General features: G+C 42.8%; 2 protein-coding genes across 2 annotated transcripts in view; one reads left to right on the forward strand and one right to left on the reverse strand.

Moving 5' to 3' along the window:
- The window catches only part of LOC110525522, a 500,086-nt gene that overhangs the window by 217,614 nt on the left and 258,803 nt on the right, over positions 1 to 23,669 (forward strand). The window lies entirely within an intron of this gene.
- Positions 11,088 to 14,192, reverse strand: LOC110525529 (serine/threonine-protein phosphatase PP1-gamma catalytic subunit A). The gene is made up of 7 exons (XM_021605717.2): positions 13,748 to 14,192; positions 13,126 to 13,257; positions 12,790 to 13,020; positions 12,532 to 12,636; positions 12,124 to 12,347; positions 11,898 to 12,032; positions 11,088 to 11,701 (listed from the first exon to the last, which is right to left on the reverse strand). Exons 1-7 carry the CDS (start codon positions 13,800 to 13,802, stop codon positions 11,612 to 11,614), a joined length of 972 nt encoding a protein of 323 aa, XP_021461392.1. The 5' UTR covers positions 13,803 to 14,192; the 3' UTR covers positions 11,088 to 11,611.

Genomic DNA, 23,669 nt, shown 5'->3' on the forward strand with positions numbered 1-23,669 from the left:
TGGTCCAGCGGCGTCCGGGTTTGGCCGGGTTAGGACGCAATTGTAAATAAGATTGTGTTCTTAACTGACTCGCCTTGTTAAAGGTTAAATAAAAAATATAATGCCAACAACCTGAAGGACGGGACATCACTTAATTAACACACCCTGTAACTCCTCGGATGTCAAGTCTCTCACACTCAAATACCTCTCTGCAGCTACCACCACAACCTCAATTTTCTGCGACTTACCTACTTATCACACCTAGGAACCTCCCTCCTACACACAGCTGCCACATGCCCATAAGCTTTTTATTTGTAATTTTTTTTTATTTAACCAGGTAGGCTAGTTGAGAAAAAGTTCTCATTTACAACTGCGACCTGGCCAAGATAAAGCATAGCAGTGTGAACAGACAACAACAGAGTTACACATGGAGTAAACAATAAACAAGTCAATAACACAGTAGAAAAAAAGAAAAAAAGAGTCTATATACAGTGCCTTGCGAAAGTATTCGGCCCCCTTGAACTTTGCGACCTTTTGCCACATTTCAGGCTTCAAACATAAATATATAAAACTGTATTTTTTTGTTAAGAATCAACAACAAGTGGGACACAATCATGAAGTGGAACGACATTTATTGGATATTTCAAACTTTTTTAACAAATCAAAAACTGAAAAATTGGGCGTGCAAAATTATTCAGCCCCCTTAAGTTAATACTTTGTAGCGCCACCTTTTGCTGCGATTACAGCTGTAAGTCGCTTGGGGTATGTCTCTATCAGTTTTGCACATCGAGAGACTGACATTTTTTCCCATTCCTCCTTGCAAAACAGCTCGAGCTCAGTGAGGTTGGATGGAGAGCATTTGTGAACAGCAGTTTTCAGTTCTCTCCACAGATTCTCGATTGGATTCAGGTCTGTACTTTGACTTGGCCATTCTAACACCTGGATATGTTTATTTTTGAACCATTCCATTGTAGATTTTGCTTTATGTTTTGGATCATTGTCTTGTTGGAAGACAAATCTCCGTCCCAGTCTCAGGTCTTTTGCAGACTCCATCAGGTTTTCTTCCAGAATGGTCCTGTATTTGGCTCCATCCATCTTCCCATCAATTTTAACCATCTTCCCTGTCCCTGCTGAAGAAAAGCAGGCCCAAACCATGATGCTGCCACCACCATGTTTGACAGTGGGGATGGTGTGTTCAGGGTGATGAGCTGTGTTGCTTTTACGCCAAACATAACGTTTTGCATTGTTGCCAAAAAGTTCAATTTTGGTTTCATCTGACCAGAGCACCTTCTTCCACATGTTTGGTGTGTCTCCCAGGTGGCTTGTGGCAAACTTTAAACGACACTTTTTATGGATATCTTTAAGAAATGGCTTTCTTCTTGCCACTCTTCCATAAAGGCCAGATTTGTGCAATATACGACTGATTGTTGTCCTATGGACAGAGTCTCCCACCTCAGCTGTAGATCTCTGCAGTTCATCCAGAGTGATCATGGGTCTCTTGGCTGCATCTCTGATCAGTCTTCTCCTTGTATGAGCTGAAAGTTTAGAGGGACGGCCAGGTCTTGGTAGATTTGCAGTGGTCTGATACTCCTTCCATTTCAATATTATCGCTTGCACAGTGCTCCTTGGGATGTTTAAAGCTTGGGAAATCTTTTTGTATCCAAATCCGGCTTTAAACTTCTTCACAACAGTATCTCGGACCTGCCTGGTGTGTTCCTTGTTCTTCATGATGCTCTCTGCACTTTTAACGGACCTCTGAGACTATCACAGTGCAGGTGCATTTATACGGAGACTTGATTACACACAGGTGGATTGTATTTATCATCATTAGTCATTTAGGTCAACATTGGATCATTCAGAGATCCTCACTGAACTTCTGGAGAGAGTTTGCTGCACTGAAAGTAAAGAGGCTGAATAATTTTGCACGCCCAATTTTTCAGTTTTTGATTTGTTAAAAAAGTTTGAAATATCCAATAAATGTCGTTCCACTTCATGATTGTGTCCCACTTGTTGTTGATTCTTCACAAAAAAATACAGTTTTATATCTTTATGTTTGAAGCCTGAAATGTGGCAAAAGGTCGCAAAGTTCAAGGGGGCCGAATACTTTCGCAAGGCACTGTACATTGTGTGCAAAAGGCATGAGGAGGTAGGCGAATAATTAACATTTTGCAGATTAACACTGGAGTGATAAATGATCAGATGGTCATGTGCAGGTAGAGATACTGGTGTGCAAAAGAGCAGAAGAGTAAATAAATAAAAACAGTATGGGGTTGAGGTAGGTAAATTGGGTGGGCTATTTACCGATGGACTATGTACAGCTGCAGCGATCGGTTAGCTGCTCAGATAGCAGATGTTTAAAGTTGGTGAGGGAGATAAAAGTCTCCAACTTCAGCGATTTTTGCAATTCGTTCCAGTCACAGGCAGCAGAGAACTGGAAGGAAAGGCGGCCAAATGGAGGTGTTGGCTTTAGGGATGATCAGTGAGATACACCTGCTGGAGCGCGTGCTACGGGTGAGTGTTGCCATCGTGACCAGTGAACTGAGATAAGGCGGAGCTTTACCTAGCATGGACTTGTAGATGACCTGGAGCCAGTGGGTCTGGCGATGAATATGTAGCGAGGGCCAGCCGACTAGAGCATACAGGTCGCAGTGGTGGGTGGTATAAGATGCTTTAGTAACAAAACGGATGGCACTGTGATAAACTGCATCCAGTTTGCTGAGTAGAGTATTGGAAGCTATTTTGTAGATAACATCGCCGAAGTCGAGGATCGGTAGGATAGTCAGTTTTACTAGGGTAAGTTTGGCGGCGTGAGTGAAGGAGGCTTTGTTGCGGAATAGAAAGCCGACTCTAGATTTGATTTTAGATTGGAGATGTTTGATATGAGTATGGAAGGAGAGTTTACAGTCTAGCCAGCCACCTAGGTACTTATAGATGTCCACATATTCTAGGTCGGAACCTTCCAGGGTGGTGATGCTAGTCGGGCATGCGGGTGCAGGCAGCGAACGGTTGAAAAGCATGCATTTGGTTTTACTAACGTTTAAGAGCAGTTGGAGGCCACGGAGGGAGTGTTGTATGGCATTGAAGCTCGTTTGGAGGTTAGATAGCACAGTGTCCAAGGAAGGGCCAGAAGTATACAGAATGGTGTCGTCTGCGTAGAGGTGGATCGGGGAATCGCCCGCAGCAAGAGCAACATCATTGATATATACAGAGAAAAGAGTCAGCCCGAGAATTGAACCCTGTGGCACCCCCATAGAGACTGCCAGAGGACCGGACAAGATGCCCTCCGATTTGACACACTGAACTCTGTCTGCAAAGTAGTTGGTGAACCAGGGAAGGCAGTAATTAGAAAAACCGATACCGATAAGAATATGGTGATTGACAGAGTCGAAAGCCTTGGCCAGGTCGATGAAGACGGCTGCACAGTGCTGTCTTTTATCGATGGCGGTTATGATATCGTTCAGTACCTTGAGCGTGGCTGAGGTGCACCTGTGACCGGCTTGGAAACCAGATTGCACAGCGGAGAAGGTACGGTGGGATTTGAGATGGTCAGTGATCTGTTTGTTGACTTGGCTTTCGAAGACCTTAGATAGGCAGGGCAGGATGGATATAGGTCTGTAACAGTTTGGGTCCAGGGTGTCTCCCCCTTTGAAGAGGGGGATGACTGCGGCAGCTTTCCAATCCTTGGGGATCTCAGACGATATGAAAGAGAGGTTGAACAGGCTGGTAATAGGGGTTGCGACAATGGCGGCGGATAGTTTCAGAAATAGAGGGTCCAGATTGTCAAGCCCAGCTGATTTGTACGGGTCCAGGTTTTGCAGCTCTTTCAGAACATCTGCTATCTGGATTTGGGTAAAGGAGAACTGTGGAGGCTTGGGCGAGTAGCTGCAGGGGGGGTGGGGGGGGGGGGGGGTGCTGTTGGCCGAGTTTGGAGTAGCCAGGAGGAAGGCATGGCCAGCCTTTGAGAAATGCTTGTTGAAGTTTTTGATTATCATGGATTTATCGGTGGTGACCGTGTTACCTAGCCTCAGTGCAGTGGGCAGCTGGTTGGAGGTGCTCTTGTTCTCCATGGACTTTACAGTGTCCCAGAACTTTTTGGAGTTAGAGCTACAGGATGCAAATTTCTGCTTGAAAAAGCTGGCTTTTGCTTTCCTGACTGACTGCGTGTATTGGTTCCTGACTTCCCTGAACAGTTGCATATCGCGGGGACTATTCGATGCTATTGCAGTCCGCCACAGGATGTTTTTGTGCTGGTCGAGGGCAGTCAGGTCTGGAGTGAACCAAGGGCTATATCTGTTCTTAGTTCTGCATTTTTTGAACGGAGCATGCTTATCTAAGATGGTGAGGAAGTTACTTTTAAGAATGACCAGGCATCCTCAACTGACGGGATGAGGTCAATATCCTTCCAGGATACCGGGGCCAGGTCGATTAGAAAGGCCTGCTCGCAGAAGGGAGCGTTTGGCAGTGATGAGGGGTGGTCGTTTGACTGCGGACCCGTAGCGGATACAGGCAATGAGGCAGTGATCGCTGAGATCCTGGTTGAAGACAGCGGAGGTGTATTTGGAGGGCCAGTTGGTCAGGATAACATCTATGAGGGTGCCCTTGTTTACAGATTTAGGGTTGTACCTGGTGGGTTCCTTGATGATTTGTGTGAGATTGAGGGCATCTAGCTTAGATTGTAGGATTGCCGGGATGTTAAGCATATCCCAGTTTAGGTCACCTAACAGAACAAACTCTGAAGCTAGATGGGGGGCAATCAATTCACAAATGGTGTCCAGGGCACAACTGTGAGCTGAGGGGGGGGGACGGTAGCAGGCGGCAACAGTGAGACTTATTTCTGGAGAGAGTAATTTTTAAAATGAGTAGTACGAACTGTTTGGGTATGGACCTAGAAAGTACGCCTTCTCCCTATGACCAGCAATCAAACAATTATCAAAGGACCACTTCTGGTTACCCTCACCGATTCCACAGCACCCGACTATGTTTTTACCCACCCTGAACCCACAAATGGATCATCCAAAAAGCAAGGGTCCACTTTCTCCAAAAACTTCACTCCTACTATCACATACTCAGCTTTATCCTGACCCTCGGTGTAAGCCTCTGGCTCCGAGAACTTCACACCTACCACCTCCAATACTTCGCCCTCATTCACTTCCATGTATCCTCCTGTCTTCCTAGCACTCTGCTTACAATTGCTACCATTTTCTTTAACAAACCATCTCCCTTTTTTCTGCTATTTTTAACCGACTCAAGCTCACAAACGTCTCCTTGTGATAATACTACACGTCCCATGACATAAATATTTTATTGCTTTCTCAAGGAACGCCATTTACCCGGCTGTCACAATCTCTGTACAATCAGCACAAACCCCTCGGGATGTAGCGCTAAACAGTGCATCCCACTTATAATGCAGCTGCTGATGTTATTCTTTATCAAACGCTGTCGTGACACTTTTCAATTTCAAACATGCGCGCTCCCCGGCTTCCCTCTCCGACGTGCACCTTCAACTCCATCTCATTACGCAATTTGAGTTTCCTTATAATTTAATCGATTCTGACACTTAATCATCCATTACTTTTCAGGTTTTCAATACATTTAAAATTGTTTAAATACGTTTTAAAATAATTAATTTCATATTTATGAAACTTTGATGACAGAAAAGCATGATGACTTTGCCGAGCGAGGGTTAGAGTCAGCTGGACGAAGAGTCTGCTGGATTTTTGGCACCTCCTTGTGGCAGTAATGGAAAATGTCTACTTCGAGGCCCACCAGACTTTCAAATTGGGGACCCCTTTTCACATCGTCTGTCTGCTAATGCTACCCAGTCAGTTCTGTCAAGAGTGGTTTAAAGTGGCAATATTTCAATAATAAAGTCAACTTTTTGTGTGAATAAAGTCAGTTATATTAAGACTAATGTAAGGGATTTGGTTACCTTCAATAAAATGTTATGAAAATGGTGGGTAAACTGCGTTTAGTTGCGTTTACCCTCCACTAGGCCTACACCACTGCCGGTAGCCTACCCTCTCTGCAGAGGCACCCATGAACACACGCAGAACAGGTAGCCTTCTTTCAATATAATACACGAGTTGAATCAAACCATGTTTCCACCTTAGTTTATGAGTTGTCCATAATTCATGAGTTGAATGCTTGGAGTCTTCACAGATCCTGTAACATAAAACACCAAATTTCTTTCCTTACATTAATGGCATGACCATGTTATTTTTAAATTATTTAAATTATTAATAATTCTCAATTATTTAACAATTGAATTAGAACATTGAACTTAAACCCTGTATGATTCCTGGATCTAAGTGTAACTATGGAAATAATACAGATACATAAATGGTCTACTTCTTCTGGCCACAGATGGCACAGACAACACCAATACATGCACGCAGTAGAAAAACAAAGCAATGAGCCTCTAAACAGCTGACTGACAAAAGCAAACAATGATAAATCAATGGATAAATCAAATGCATTGCAATAAAGGCTATTTTTATCAACGGCGCATGGCAAACAAATGGTGAAAATGTTGACTGAACAAAAATCTAAATGCAACATGTAAAGTGTTGGTCCCATGTTTCATAAGCTGAAATAAAAGATCCCAGGAATGTTCCATACGTACAAAAATGTTATTTCTCTTAAATGTTGTGCACAAATTTGTTTACATCCCTGTTAGTGAGCATTTCTCCTTTGCCAAGATAATCCAGTCAACTGACAGGTGTGGCATATATAGAAGCTGATTAAACAGCACGATCATTACACAGGTGCACCTTGTGCTGGGGACAATCAAAGGCCACTATAAAATGTGCAGTTTTGTCACACAACACAGTGCTACAGATGTCTCAAGTTTTGAGGGAGCGTGCAATCAGCATGCTGACTGCAGGAATGTCCACCAGAGCTGTTGCCAGAGAATTGAATGTCGTTTTAGAGAATTTTTCAGTACGTCCAACCGGGCCTGACAACCGCAGACCACGTGTAACCACGCCCATCCAGGACCTTCACATCCATGATAATGCATGGTCCTATGTTGCAAGGATCTGTACACAATTCCTGGAACCTGAAAATGGCCTGCACAATCACCAGACATGTCACCCACTGAGCATGTTGGGATGCTCTGGATCAATGTGTACGACTGCGTGTCCCAGTTCCTGCCAATATCCAGCAACTTCGCACAGCCAAGGTATCTGTGACCAACAGATGCATATCTGTGTTCCCAGCCAGATTTGGGCCTAATTTCCAGCTTCCAAGAATTGTGTACATATCCTGACGGTGCCGGAGAAGATGGCTGATATTTTACGTGCTCCTAACCAATTGTGTTTTTATGGTTGTTTTTTTGCGTTATTTTTAACTTATTTTGCACATAATGTTGCTGCTACTGTCTCTTATGACCGAAAATAACTTCTGGACATGAGAACAGCGATTACTCACCACGAAATGGCAGAAGCTTTTTCCTTTAATGAGCCTGACGAGCCCAAATTGAACGACATACTGCTTTCCCGGGAACGGGCCCAAATCCCTGTCATTTGCGTGAAGCGACAACAGAGAAAGAGGACAGAGGTCGGGCTGCCTTCTGAGAATTCGTAGGCGATCTAATAAAATCCCCCCTGTCTTCCGTTCTACTAGCTAACCATTGGAAAATAAAATTAAGATGAACCTACCAATGGGACATTATAAACTGTAATATCTTATGCTTCACGGAGTTGTGGCTGATCGACGACATTATCAACATACAGCTGGCTGGTTATACGCTGTATCGGCATGATAGAACAGCGGCATCTGGTAAAAAAAAAGGGGTGGCGGACTATGCATATATGTAAACAACAGCTGGTACACGATATCTACGGAAATCTCGAGGTTTTGCTCGCCTGAGGTAGAGTATCTCACGATAAGCTGTAGACCACACTATCTACCTAGAGTTTCAATCTGTATTTTCCGTAGCTGTCTACATACCACCACAGACCGATGCTGGCACTAAGACCACACTCAATGAGCTGTATTCCGCCATAAACAAACAGGAAAACGCTCAACCAGAGGCGGCGCTCCTAGTGGCCGGGGACTTTAATGCAGGGAAACTTAAATCTGTCTTACCAAATTTCTGTCAGCATGTTAAATGTGCAACCAGAGGGAAAATAACTCTGGACCACCTTTACTCCACACACAGAGATGCGTACAAATCTCTCCCTCACTCTCCATTTGACAAATCTGACCATATTTCCATCCTCCTGATTCCTGCTTACAAGCAAAAATTAAAGCAGGAAGCACCAGTGACTAGATCAATAAAAAGTGGTCAGATGAAGCAGATGATAAGCTACTTTTTTGCTAGCACAGACCTATGGCATTGAGGAGTACACCACATCAGTCATTGGCTTCATCAATAAGTGCATTGTTGACGTCGTCCCCACAGCGACCGTACCCCAACCAGAAGCCATGGATTACAGGCAACATCCGCACTGAGCTAAAGGCTAGAGCTGCCGCTTTCAAGGAGTGGGACTCTAACCCGGAAGCTTATAAGAAATCCCGCTATGCCCTCAGACGAACCATCAAACAAGCAAAGTGTCAATACAGGACTAAGACCGAATCATACTACACCGGCTCCGACGCTCGTCGGATGTGGCAGGGTTTGCAAACCATTACAGACTACAAAGGGAAACACAGCCGAGAGCTGCCCAGTGACACAAGCCTACCAGACGAGCAAAACTACTTCTATGCTCGCTTCGAGGCAAATAACACTGAAACATTCATGAGAGCACCAGCTGTTCCGGACGACTGTGTGATCACGCTCTCCGCAGCCGCTGTGAATAAGACCTTTAAACAAGTCAACATTCACAAGGCCGCAGGGCCAGACAGATTACCAGGACGTGTACTGCGAGCATGCGCTGACCAACTGGCAAGTGTCTTCGCTGACATTTTCAACCTCTCCCTGTCCGAGTCTGTAATACCAACATGTTTTAAGCAGACCACCATAGTCCTTGTGCCCAAGAACACTAAGGTAATCTGCCTAAATCACTACCTACCCGTAGCACTCACGTCTGTAGCCATGAAGTGCTTTGAAAGGCTGGTCATGGCTCACAGCAACACCATTATCCAAGAAACCCTAGACCCACTCAAATTTGCATACTGCCCTAACAGATCCACAGATGATGCAATCTCTATTGCACTCCACACTGCCCTTTCTCACCTGGACAAAAGGAACACCTATGCGAGAATGCTATTCATTGACTACAGCTCAGCATTCAACATCAAAGTTCATCAATAAGCCTGGGACTAGACAAGGACCCTGGGACTAGACACCTCCCTCTGCACTTGGATCCTGGACTTCCTGATGGGCCACCCCCAGGTGGTAATGATACGTAACAACATATCCGCCACACTGATCCTCAACACAGGGGCCCCTCAGGGGTGCGTGCTCAATCCCCTCCTGTACTCCCTGTTCACTCATGACTGCACGGCCAGGCACGACTACAACACCATCATTAAGTTTGCAGATGACACAACGTCGAGACAGCCTATAGGGAGGTCAAAGACCTGGCCGTGTGGTGCCAGGACAAAAACCTCTCCCTCAACGTGATCAAGACAAAGGAGATGATTGACAAAGGAGATTATTTCTTATACATATTTTTTAAACTGAATTGTTGGTTAGGGGCTTGTAAATAAGCAATTCACTGTAAGGTCTACCTACACCTGTTGTGTTTGGCGCATGTGACTAATACAATTAAAGTTGGTTAATTTATTTTCATTGAATAATTTCCTTATATGAACTTTAACTCAGTAAAATCTTTGAAATTGTTACGTTTATATTTTCGTTCAGTGTTCAAATAAAATCTATGCTTTTAAAGAAGCTCAGCTGAGACCAAATTCAGCACTACTGAGTGGACAGCGCAGTGGACAGGGAGACGGTATGTGCAGCCACGTAGAAATGAATGTTTCATTTGGAAGCTTTAATTTTCATATTGATCAAATGTAAAACATATTTACCAATGCATTTTAAACAAATTGAATGGATAAATTTGCATTATTTAGAGCCCCCCCAAAGTTTGACTTTTGTTGCATTTAGGGGAGCTAATGTCTAATTAAATTTTTTATTTAACTTGGCAAGTCAGTTAAGAACAAATTCTTATTTACAATGACGGCCTAAGAGCAGTGGGTTAACTGCCTTGTCAAGGGGCAGAACGACAGATTTTTACCATGTCAGCTCGGGGATTCGATCTAACAACCTTTCAGTTCCTGGCCCAACGCTCTATCCACTAGGCTACCTGCCACTCATTCAGGGAAGCTGATCCCCCACTAGCTCCACTGTAATTCACACCCTGCTTTAGCTTTCATATCAGCAATAAATAATAAAAGGTTAAATTACTACAAACCTTTATAGGGTTAGGGCTCCCACATGGCCATAGTTCCATGTTAGCTATCTGCATCTCTGAACACCTGTGTGTAAACAAAGACTGACACCACAGACGTGTTGTCACCGAAAAATACAGTCAGCTCCAACTGTTAAAAAAAGTGTACAGTAAGTGTATATTTTGCATTTGGAAATTATTTTGATGTGATATGACGAGTTTGTTTCTAGAACCATACAGCAACTGAGAATCGATTTCACGGTTAGATGGAGTATTTGGCTGCCAGAGCCAATTAGTCTCTGAACATGTTAAGGTCCTTGTACTATAAGGATTGATGTTAGGCTCCTTTAGTCCATAAGCGTCTTTCACATCACACATAGTAGCTAGTTATGCAATAAGGCACTAGGGGGTGTGGTATAAGGTCAATATACCACGGCTACGGGCTGTTCTGATGCACAACACGGAGTGCCTGAATACAGCCCTTAGCCGTGGTATATTGGCCATATACCACAAACCCCCGATGTGCCTTATTGCTAATATAAATTGGTTACCAACATAATTAGAGCAGTAACAAGAAATGTTTTGTCATACCCAGTTAATCAGCATTCAGGACTCAAACCACTGGTTATAATACAGAATTAATTCAAGGTTGAGCTTACCTTGTAATCCTCAAATAATTGATGAAGGAGCATGATGCTAATACAATTCAAATGCCAATTTCCCCCTAAAAGTTTATTAGAAAGATTTAGTCAACATTACAAGAATGCTTTATTTCTTCATTTAATTCAGCACAATACTTGTTTTAAAAATGGTGAAGATGCAGGAGCAGAGTGAAGATTCAATGTTCTATGATAAAGAAAGTTATACAGAAATAAACAACTAAGTGTCTTGTGATATTTCCATAGTTGTTTTAAGAACCATTAATTGCATTATTGACATTGACAGTGAGAAACAGGTGGTGACAGAAGTTGATGAAACATGAAATGAAAAAATTGTGAAACAACTCTGCACAGCTTCAAACAAGGCATTTCTGTGCATTATCAGCCATATTGTTACATTGTTCCTGGTTGAACAGTCATATGTGGCAAAGACTAGTTGCAATGGAGTGCAAAACACCTGAGGTTTTCATGGTGACATATCCATTTACCCTTGTGGACAAAACAACAAAACATTTTGCTTTCATCAGGTTGCAGTGGATATCTTTTCAGTATTGGCAGCACAAAGGGCAACCAACCCTTCAGACGCGAAAGACAAAAGCAGAATAGAGAGCAGGACATAAGTCCACTCATGCCACCTTATTTCTTGCCTTGCTTGGTGACCATGTTCCGTGGGGGTGTGACTGGACGGCTGCCATTTGGCTTCTTCTTCTCAGCGGGCTTCAAAATCTACAAGTGGAATGGACACAAGTAATCCAACCTAAGATGATGTTTTGCCCACTGCAATAGCCTTTACATCGTACAGTTTGACATAATGACGAGATTGGTTATAGCGTTAAGATCTCCATACACTAGTACTAATACAATCATTGACACATTTACATTCCCGCGATAAGACAGAGTACATTCATGATGAAATACTCACCTGAAAAGAGCACATGAGGGTCTCATCCACACTCATCATAGCACCAGCATTGTCAAACTCCCCGCAGTAGTTGGGTGCTGAGAATAAAGTCACAAGCTGTCGCTTGGCGAAGAACTCATAGCCGTCCTCAACAACCTGCCGAAAAAACAACATTGATTATAGTTGGGTTAAAAATAAAAACAATGCATTCAACTCCAGACAGTACAGTGAAAGTATGCAGACATACCTGATGGGCGCGACAGATCAGATCCAAATCATGTTTGTGCAGGAACTTTGCCACAACCTCTGAACCAAAAGTAAATGAGACTCCTCTGTCATTCTCTCCCCAGCCGAGGACATCCTTGTCTGGATCTGACCAGAGCAGGTCACACAGGAGGCCCTGGTCGGGGACGTCGGTGGGCCGCATGACGCGTCTGATCTGCTCCATGGACTGGAGGTCTGGTGACAACCCTGAGAGACACAGATGGAGATGAACAGCAAGAATAAGGTTAATTGCAGTAAGAACTTGTTGGTAAATGAGAAGACAATTGAAATAAAATAAAATAGTATTTCTCAATATCACAGCAATGTCTTAGTGTGTCCTAAAACAGGACCACTTCTCTTCATGTTTAAGGATTACTAAAATGCAACCTACCTCCATGGCAACAGAAGATCTTCTCATCAACAATGGCAGCAATAGGGAGGCAGTTAAAGCAATCTGTAAATGTTTTCCAGAGCTTGATGTTGTACCTTCTTTTACCTAGAATAATAAAATGTAATTTTAGGATGATAGTAAGCTAGGCAATGCTTATGACAGGAACCTATAACAAAATGCAATTTATGTAGATACAAAGACTATATTCTGTCAGAGAGTGCAGGGTTATGATTATTACAGCCACCACATATCACTCACACTCATCATAGAATCCATATATTCTGTTGATGGAGGCGCACTCATGGTTTCCCCTCAGCAGGAAGAAGTTCTCTGGGTATTTGATTTTGTAGGCCAGAAGCAAACAGATGGTCTCCAGAGACTGCTTCCCCCTGTCCACATAGTCTCCCAGAAATAGGTAGTTGCTCTCAGGAGGGAAGCCCCCATACTCAAACAGCCTCAATAGGTCGTAATATTGCCCATGGATGTCACCTGCAGAAGGCAAATGATTTCAACTTCAAGTTCTACACATCCCTCATTGGGATAGAAGACACTTCATGTAACAGTTATGTTCACCAAATATTGATGATTACTCACCACAGATCTTGAGGGGGGCTTCAAGTTCAAGGAGGATAGGTTGGCTGAGAAATATCTCCCTGGACTTGAGGCACAATCCTCGGATCTCGTTCTCCTGCAGCTGCACATTCTTACCAGGCTTTGCTCCCCTGACTTAAAATGAAACAATCCTGATGAATCTACAAGCAAAGATACAGTATCTACCTAGTTCGCCATCATACTCATTGCCATGTTGTCTGGATAAGGGTGTGAGTGGTGACCATCATTTCAGATTTCTCATGTTAATGACTTAATCGTTCACTGACTGACTGGGGCAGCTAGTAATTGACTGAGACAGTGCCCTGGATCATGTAGCTAAAGTAACGTTAGTTACATAGCTAGCTAACTACTTTGAATGAACATTTCTTAATGTGTCGACCGGGACAAATGTCAGGTTAACATTAGCTAGTTAGATATGGGCAACAACAGCCTTAACTAATGTTAGCTAGTTACTAGCTAACTTTAGCTTAGCTAGCTACCGATAGCCAGAGCCAACCTGCGTCAACAACTAACGCGTTATCTAGCTAAGGCTTGCCACCAGTCATCTAACGAAGTAAACATAATATTGCATAAATAACGTAAGATGAATGTACTCTTTCCTTACCTTCTAAAAGACGCTGGATGATACTGTCTATGTTGAGTTTGTCAACATCGGCCATGGCGACGTAGAAAAAATGGCTGAGTGAGCTGCAAATCTAGTGCTGGTTAGCTAACGTTAGCTAGTGGTGGCTACGATTGGCTAGCTTCACTAAATTGCTGGTTCCAAGAACGTGTAGAAATGACACCCTGTTATTTGGTTATCATACAAAGTTATATTATACCTAGCTAACTACTTCAACATCTTAGTGTTATACAAAACACCTAATATTAGCCGTCTACCGGGACAAAATAAACGTTAGCCTATCTATTAGCCGTTAACGATGCCCTCAGATCTAGCCACACCCACTTTCCTACTTCAGAGGAATCTGCCCGAACAACCTTCTGGGTGGATTTGATGGCCGCTGCCATCTACTGTGCTGGCCTAAGATTAACTACCCTCCTAGGTGTGCCACACCGTGACATCCGTGCATGGCTGCTGCCACAGTGCCAGCCTCCTACCTAAATATTTCAGCCTCCGTAGAACTTGATTGTCAATGACAATATAATTACTGTGATTTTCCTCTTCCCCAGAAGAACTGATTATTTTACTAATAGCCAAGCTTAGATTTATGAGAGAGGAGCAGGCGTCTGGTAACAAAACAATTTCAGACACCTCATTACTTGTAATTGACCATTCGTGGTTTTTGTTGCAATATTTGTATTGATAAATCTAAGGTTTTCAAGTGCACATCCTTGTTCACAGGACAAAACATTTGTGGAATCTCTGAACAAGATTACAAATCCACACTTGTGAACCTAGACTCTTTAGATGATTTTAGAACGTGTACCAGCTGGGGCTGGTACAGTTCAATTCATCTGATAAATCACTTAGTTACAGTTGGATCTATATCCTGTATGAAAATGGATTATATGCGATTAACCTGAAAATCCTTTATTTACAAGATGATCATGCACATCTCCAGATAGCTTTGATGCGCAGCGGGGCGACGTGTAACAGAAGAGATGCAAGGACAGTTAGCAAGAGGTGGATTTATTCCGGGCCCTTCTCTTCCCCATGTGTGATGATGTAGATCAGATTCCTGTAGTCCAGGTGTCCAGCCACATCTGGAGGGAAGGCGGTTGTAACGGCCGTTGGTGGAAGAAGGTGAGGACCAAGGTGTCTGATTGAGAACCACACCCGGCCAAACAACACAGAAATCAAAAACATAGAAAATGAACATAGAATGCCCACCCTAGTCACACCCTGGCTTTACCAAAATAGAGAATAAAAACCTCTCTATGACCAGGGCGTGACAGCGGTGAACATCTGTTCCATCTGAAGGAATAGATCACAAAGCCTGTTTGAGAATATTATGAAAGTGGTTTTGCTTAGTATGTAAAAAAAATATCAGTGATGATGGTTCTAAACTTTTCGCGGGAGAACCCATCTGCCTGGGTTGTTAACATCTCAAATCGAATGGTATTGGCCACAAACACGTGTTTAGCAGATGTTATTGTGGGTGTAACGAAATGCGTGTATTTCTAGCTCCAACAGTGCAGTAATATCTAACAATTAATATCTAACAATTTCACAGCAATATACACAAATCTAAAGTAAGGAATGGAATTAAGAATATAATATTTGAACAAGCAATGTCAGAGCGGCATAGACTAAGACACTGTTACACTGTTATTTTATTATTATTAAATATATATATATTTTTTAACCTTTATTTAACCAGGTAGGCAAGTTGAGAACAAGTTCTCATTTACAATTGCGCCCTGGCCAAGATAAAGCAAAGCAGTTCGACACATACAAGAACACAGAGTTACACATGGAGTAAAACAAACATACAGTCAATAATACAGTAGAAAGATAAGTCTATATACAATGTGAGCAAATGAGGTGAGATAAGGGAGGTAAAGGAAAAAGGCCATGGTGAAGTAAATACAATATAGCAAGTAAAACACTGGAATGGTAGATTTGCAGTGGAAGAATGTGCAAAGTATAAATAGAAATAATGGGGTGCAAAGGAGCAAAGTAAATAAATACAGTAGGGGAAGAGGTAGTTTTTTGGGCTAAATTATAGATGGGCTATGTACAGGTGCAGTAATATGTGAGCTGCTCTGACAGCTGGTGCTTAAAGCTAGTGAGGGAGATAAGTGTTTCCAGTTTCAGAGATGTTTGTAGTTCGTTCCAGTCATTGGTAGCAGAGAACTGGAAGGAGAGGCGGCCAAAGGAAGAATTGGTTTTGGGGGTGACCAGAGAGATATACCTTCTGGAGCGCGTGCTACAGGTGGGTGCTGCTATGGTGACCAGCGAGCTAAGGTAAGGGGGGACTTTACCTAGCAGGGTCTTGTAGATGACCTGGAGCCAGTGGATTTGGCAACGAGTATGAAGCGAGGGCCAGCCAACAAGAGTGTACAGGTCGCAGTGGTGGGTAGTATATGGGGCTTTGGTGACAAAACGGATGGCACTGTGATAGACTGCATCCAATTTATTGAGTAGGGTATTGGAGGCTATTTGGTAAATGACATCGCCGAAGTCGAGGATCGGTAGGATGGTCAGTTTTACGAGGGTATGTTTGGCAGCATGAGTGAAGGATGCTTTGTTGCGAAATAGGAGGCCAATTCTAGGTTTAACTTTGGATTGGAGATGTTTGATGTGAGTCTGGAAGGAGAGTTTACAGTATAACCAGACACCTAGGTATTTGTAGTTGTCCACATATTCTAAGTCAGAACCGTCCAGAGTAGTGATGCTGGAGGGGCGGGCAGGTGCAGGCAGCAATCGGTTGAAGAGCATGCATTTGGTTTTACTTGTATTTAAGAGCAGTTGGAGGCCACGGAAGGAGAGGTGTATGGCATTGAGGCTCGCCTGGAGGGTTGTTAACACAGTGTCCTAAGAAGGGCCAGAAGTATACAGAACGGTGTTGTCTGCGTAGAGGTGGATCAGAGACTCACCAGCAGCAAGAGCGACATCATTGATGTATACAGAGAAGAGAGTCGGCCCAAGAATTGAACCCTGAGGCACCCCCATAGAGACTGCCAGAGGCCCGGACAACAAGCCCTCCGATTTGACACACTGAACTCTATCAGAGAAGTAGTTGGTGAACCAGGCGAGGCAATCATTTGAGAAACTAAGGCTATTGAGTCTGCCGATGAGGATGTGGTGATTGACAGGTGATTGACGGAGAAGGTGCGGTGGGATTCGAAATGGTCGGTAATCTGCTTGTTGACTTGGCTTTCGAAGACCTTAGAAAGGCAGGGTAGGATAGATATACAGTGCCTTGCGAAAGTATTCGGCCCCCTTGAACTTTGCGACCTTTTGCCACATTTCAGGCTTCAAACATAAAGATATAAAACTGTATTTTTTTGTGAAGAATGAACAACAAGTGGGACACAATCATGAAGTGGAACGACATTTATTGGATATTTCAAACTTTTTTAACAAATCAAAAACTGAAAAATTGGGCGTGCAAATTTTGCTGCGATTTCAGCTGTAAGTCGCTTGGGATATGTCTCTATCAGTTTTGCACATCGAGAGACTGAAATTTTTTCCCATTCCTCCTTGCAAAACAGCTCGAGGTCAGTGAGGTTGGATGGAGAGCATTTGTGAACAGCAGTTTTCAGTTCTTTCCACAGATTCTCGATTGGATTCAGGTCTGGACTTTGACTTGGCCATTCTAACACCTGGATATGTTTATTTTTGAAACATTCCATTGTAGATTTTGCCTTATGTTTTGGATCATTGTCTTGTTGGAAGACAAATCTCCGTCCCAGTCTCAGGTCTTTTGCAGACTCCATCAGTTTTTCTTCCAGAATGGTCCTGTATTTGGCTCCATCCATCTTCCCATCAATTTTAACCATCTTCCCTGTCCCTGCTGAAGAAAAGCAGGCCCAAACCATGATGCTGCCACCACCATGTTTGACAGTGGGGATGGTGTGTTCAGCTGTGTTGCTTTTAAGCCAAACATAACGTTTTGCATTGTTGCCAAAAAGTTCCATTTTGGTTTCATCTGACCAGAGCACCTTCTTCCACATGTTTGGTGTGTCTCCCAGGTGGCTTGTGGCAAACTTTAAACAACACTTTTTATGGATATCTTTAAGAAATGGCTTTCTTCTTGCCACTCTTCCATAAAGGCCAGATTTGTGCAATATACGACTGATTGTTGTCAAATGGACAGAGTCTCCCACTTCAGCTGTAGATCTCTGCAGTTCATCCAGAGTGATCATGGGCCTCTTGGCTGCATCTCTGATCAGTCTTCTCCTTGTATGAGCTGAAAGTTTAGAGGGACGGCCAGGTCTTGGTAGATTTGCAGTGGTCTGATACTCCTTCCATTTCAATATTATCGCTTGCACAGTGCTCCTTGGGATGTTTAAAGCTTGGGAAATATTTTTGTATCCAAATCCAGCTTTAAACTTCTTCACAACAGTATCTCGGACCTGCCTGGTGTGTTCCTTGTTCTTCATGATGCTCTCTGCGCTTTTAACGGACCTCTGAGACTATCACAGTGCAGGTGCATTTATACGGAGACTTGATTACACACAGGTGGATTGTATTTATCATCATTAGTCATTTAGGTCAACATTGGATCATTCAGAGATCCTCACTGAACTTCTGGAGAGAGTTTGCTGCACTGGAAGTAAAGGGGCTGAATAATTTTGCACGCCCAATTTTTCAGTTTTTGATTTGTTAAAAAAGTTTGAAATATCCAATAAATGTCGTTCCACTTCATGATTGTGTCCCACTTGTTGTTGATTCTTCACAAAAAAATACAGTTTTATATCTTTATGTTTGAAGCCTGAAATGTGGCACAAGGTCGCAAAGTTCAAGGGGGCCGAATACTTTCGCAAGGCACTGTAGGTCTGTAGCAGTTTGGGTCAAGAGTGTCCCCCCTTTTGAAGAGGGGTATGATCGCAGCTGCTTTCCAATCTTTGGGAATCTCAGACGACACGAAAGAGAGGTTGAACAGGCTAGTAATAGGGGTTGCAACAATTTCAGCATATAATTTTAGAAAGAGAGGGTCCAGATTGGCTAGCCCGGCTGATTTGTAGGGGTCCAGATTTTGCAGCTCTTTCAGAACATCAGCTGACTGGATTTGGGAGAAGGAGAAATGGGGAAGGCTTGGGCGAGTTGCTGTGGGGGGTACAGTGCTGTTGACCGGGGTAGGGGTAGCCAGGTGGAAAGCATGGCCAGCCGTAGAAAAATACTTATTGAAATTCTCAATTATAGTGGATTTATCGGTGGTGACAGAGTTTCCTATCCTCAGTGCAGTGGGCAGCTGGAAGGAGGTGTTCTTATTCTCCATGGACTTTACGGTGTCCCAGAATCTTTTTGAGTTTGTGTTGCAGGAAGCAAATTTCTGCTTGAAAAAGCTAGCCTTGGCTTTTCTAACTGCCTGTGTATATTGGTTTCTAACTTCCCTGAAAAGTTGCATATCACAGGGGCTGTTCGATGCTAATGCAGAACATCATAGGATGTTTTTGTGTTGGTTAAGGGCAGTCAGGTCTGGAGAGAACCAAGGGCTATATCGGTTCCTGGTTCTAAATCTCTTGAATGCGGCATGCTTATTTAAGATGGTGAGGAAGGCATTTTTAAAAAGAGAAGAGTAGTAGTAGTTATTAGAAGTCTACATACAGTATGTACTGTATGTAGGATCTTAATTTGATTACTCTTTTGTTGCTGAGAATTTTCAGGAAATGCAGGAAATGCAGCAGGATATGCAGCAGGATATGCAGCAGATTATGCAGCAGGATATGCAGCAGGTTATGCAGCAGGATATGCAGCAGGTTATGCAGCAGGATATGCAGCAGGTTATGCAGCAGGATATGCAGCAGGTTATGCAGCAGGATATGCAGCAGGTTATGCAGCAGGATATGCAGCAGGTTATGCAGCAGGATATGCAGCAGGATATGCAGCAGGTTATGCAGCAGGATATGCAGCAGGTTATGCAGCAGGATATGCAGCAGGTTATGCAGCAGGATATGCAGCAGGTTATGCAGCAGGATATGCAGCAGGTTATGCAGCAGGATATGCAGCAGGATATGCAGCAGGATATGCAGCAGGTTATGCAGCAGGATATGCAGCAGGTTATGCAGCAGGATATGCAGCAGGTTATGCAGCAGGATATGCAGCAGGTTATGCAGCAGGATATGCAGCAGGTTATGCAGCAGGATATGCAGCAGGTTATGCAGCAGGATATGCAGCAGGATATGCAGCAGGATATGCAGCAGGTTATGCAGCAGGATATGCAGCAGGTTATGCAGCAGGATATGCATATGTTTAATGTATTTCAGGTTTAAAAAGGCTTATTAGAGTTTGTAATTTCCACTTGGACATTTTAGACTCCTTTTGTCCTAACAAAAAAATCTATCAACCCCTGCAAAAATGTCCATGAATTATTATCCAGTGTGTCAAGGGTGTCCAACCCCCCCGAATCTGAGATCTGATAGGTCGTCTCTGAATATAATTAATCATTTTGACCAAGACCAACACCTGACAGCAAGACTCACCAATCTCACCGGAGAAAGCATCAGAGCAAGCGAAACAGCGCACCTCTGTCTTGGTATGTGTAGCCCATGTACCTGATACTGTCTGGGCTACAGATACTAAGACAGAGGGGCGCTGTTTCCCTCGCTCAGATACCTTCTCTGGTGAAATAAATTCAGCCACTTGCGAATTTAAGGAAAATTATGAAACACGGCTAGACACAAATGAGAAATCATTCAAGTTAGTTTAGCTACCATTTGAACAGGGAAATGTACCAAACCTAATCTGAAGCATTTAATACATTGAACCATCATATTTATATAGAAAATAAATCCACCTTGCATTGATTAAGGTTCAAAATGTTATGGCCCTCCTAAACTGGGTCTGTGCCCCACCTTGGCCACCCCATTCAAAATGTTCTGGACAGACCACTGTGTACTGCATGTGTCTATGGTTGTGTTACTGCAAAATCAATGGAAAAGAAATGTAACTAGCTTCGGAGAAGCCATTTATCAAGTTGGTCTACTTACTTCTTTAAACTCGTGGATCTGGGCCTGTTCAAACATGGAGAGAACACATTGGAGTTGGCTCCCTCTGCTCTCTTCTTTGCTTTCTGTGGGCCTGGATTTAACAAACACACAGCAATTGGTACCATGATCACCTGAGATTGTTAATTTATTATTGGCTTTTTCACAAAATGAGATCATGTCAGCAAACTAAATATCTGACCGAGGTTACTATAACCTACTTAGATCATGCCAGCAAACTGGACAACTTCCGGTGAAACTGGGGGTGCATAATTCAAATAAATATTATGGATTTTAAACATTTTGGTACATATAAGTGTCTTATATCAGCTGAAAGCTTAAATTATTGTTAATCGAACTACACTGTCCGATTTACAGTAGATATTACAGCAAAAACATGCCATGCGATTGTTTGAGGACAGCGACCCACATACAAATATTTTTCGACCAGCACAGGTTTCATACATTCACATATAATGATTAAATATTCTTTTTGAAAATCATCCTCTGATTTATCATCCAAAGGGTCCCAGCTATAACATGTAGTGTCGTTTTGTTAGATAAAATCCTTCTTTATATCCCCAAAAGTCTGTTTAGACTTCAACTTGCAGAGAAAGGAACCCGAAATCTACCCCTAAACTTTGTTTCAACAAGTCAAAATAAATGTCTATTTACTTCTCAGATACCCTAAAAATGTAATCAAACTATAATATTTATTTGGGAAAGAAGTATGTTCAATAGGAAACCGCTTTTGGCAGGTGCGTAATTTCTTCATGGGGTGCAAACACGGATTTCCAAGACTGTGACCTTCTACTAAAACTTTTATTTCTTATTTGTTTGTCTGAAACGTTGAACATAGATAGCTGACACCCCGTGGAAGCCATAGGAATTGCATCCAATTTACAATATGGCCTTTCTCTTGCATTTTTAAGAGGATGGTCTCTCTCAAAACAACAATTCTGGTTGGTTTCCTTCTACCATATCTATTGTGTTATATTCTCTTACATTATTTTAACATTTCTACAAACTTCAAAGTATTTTCTTTCCAATGGCACCAATTATATGCATATCCTGGCTTCAGGGCCTAAGCTACAGGCAGTTTACTTTGGACACGTCATTCAGGCGGAAATGGAGAAAAAAGGTATCATGCCAGCAAACTAAATATCTGACCGGGGTGACTATAACCTACTTACATCATGCCAGCAAACTAAATATCTGACCGGGTTTACTATGACCTACTTAGATCATGCCAGAAAACTAAACATCTGACTAGGTTTACTATAACCTACTTAGATCATGCCAGCAAACTAAATATCTGACTGGGGTTACTATAACCTTGCACATTAAACATGATTGATGGTATAGCGCACATTTCATAATGAAGACCTGAAATACTTCTTATTTTGCAATTCAATTATTTCCATAGCCCTCTCCTCTCTGGGAGTCTATAATTAGCATGGTGAGGGAGTGGTCCTCCCGTGCTCAGATCCCCTGGATCATATGAGGGATTATGCACTGGGGCCTAGGCTTTGACAGGGTGGTGCACTGAGCCACGTTTGATTGGAGATATCTAATGAAGGCAGGGATTACCATGGAATCGTGAAAACAGAGCATGGGAATGCAGTCTGATGACATTACAGTGCCAGGATTGGCAGGCCTCTCTCGACAGCTGATGTCTAACAGATGCTGTGGATTAGCCCCACCAACAGTTGTGCTTCACAGCTGAAGGTCATTGTGCCAATAGGTATGTACTCATCTCAATTTAGTGAAAGATTGTCTGCGCTGAGTGGAGTTGAGTTGCATTGATGATGAGTTGAGTTGATGATTATTTGATCCAGAATGGGTTGAGATGAGGATGAACACAATCGTAGACCCATGGAAAATGTTTGCACCTCATTGTTGCTCCTCAATAAACATATGCCTTACATCTTATCAGAAAGCTATCTGATGTTTGAGGTCATTGGTCCCATCTCTATTCCCATCTCTACTCCTTGCTCCAGTCCTCAGTTGTCCTCACCCCCAGATCTTCACAGAAATTTAGCTAAATCTTTTAATTTGGACATTCAAATAAATCTTAACTCTTACAGTAGGTCTTTCCTGAATTTCCAGAGCAAAGTAGATAAAGAACACAAATGAAAGATTCACAACTTACTCCTACTTCAATTTGCCCATTCTCTCAAAGTTAGATACCAATGATCTGCTCTATGTCGGCCCAAAAAATAACAATTTCATATTCTCGATGAACAAAAGAAGCAGCAATAAACCTGAGAGAGAGAAGTCATCTCAATCTCAATCTTTCTGTACATTAAATAACAAAAAATATGAGAACTGCCAGCATCCTGTCCCCAGAGAGATACAACTAGAAGAGAACAGGAATTCCCCAACCAAATGATTCCTGACTAAAAAGCTATTTGGGATCACTTATTTCACACAGTGAAATGCATATGGCTCTCTGAAGCTTCCTAGGATTAGATCCAGTCAAGGGGTGAGCATCTACTCACCATGTCTGTATAGTAGCTGGAAAAGGGCAAAGAGGGATCCTTGACGGTTTATAATGTGACAGGATGATCACTAGGGGGTAGATATATAGGCTACTGATACCCCACCACACCCATTGCCAACCTTCCCTACCCATACACTATAAAAGCTCCATGCCTTCTATAGGCCATGACACAGGTAAAGAGCACTAAGTATTCCCCTTCCTTTTGGTCTATTGTCAGTGCTTTAACTACAATTTAGAGTAACAGCCCAACACTCCATCACATTACCGAGACACTAGAATCAGATATGGCTTGAGTAGAAAGCTAGAGGTTTGACTGACAGCTCCACTTGCTGGGCTCCATCCACCAGCTGTCCCATTACATTTCCTGATGGACCATAACTATTGTGATGAGAGGTGTTTCTGGGTAGCAGCTCTGTTTGGTTAAACT

The sequence above is a fragment of the Oncorhynchus mykiss genome, chromosome 6 (genome assembly GCF_013265735.2).
Source record: "Oncorhynchus mykiss isolate Arlee chromosome 6, USDA_OmykA_1.1, whole genome shotgun sequence".
Classification (NCBI taxonomy): domain Eukaryota; kingdom Metazoa; phylum Chordata; class Actinopteri; order Salmoniformes; family Salmonidae; genus Oncorhynchus; species Oncorhynchus mykiss.

What these genes read in the sequence shown, in the direction of transcription:
- LOC110525529 (XM_021605717.2), bottom strand. Translation starts at nt 13,802, where the DNA reads ATGGCCGATGTTGACAAACTCAACATAGACAGTATCATCCAGCGTCTT. An exon ending in GATCTTCTGTTGCCATGGAG is followed by an intron (nt 12,348 to 12,531) that starts GTAGGTTGCATT and finishes TGTGTCTCTCAG; the next exon opens with GGTTGTCACCAGACCTCCAG. An exon ending in CCCTCATGTGCTCTTTTCAG is followed by an intron (nt 11,702 to 11,897) that starts GTGAGTATTTCA and finishes TTCCACTTGTAG; the next exon opens with ATTTTGAAGCCCGCTGAGAA.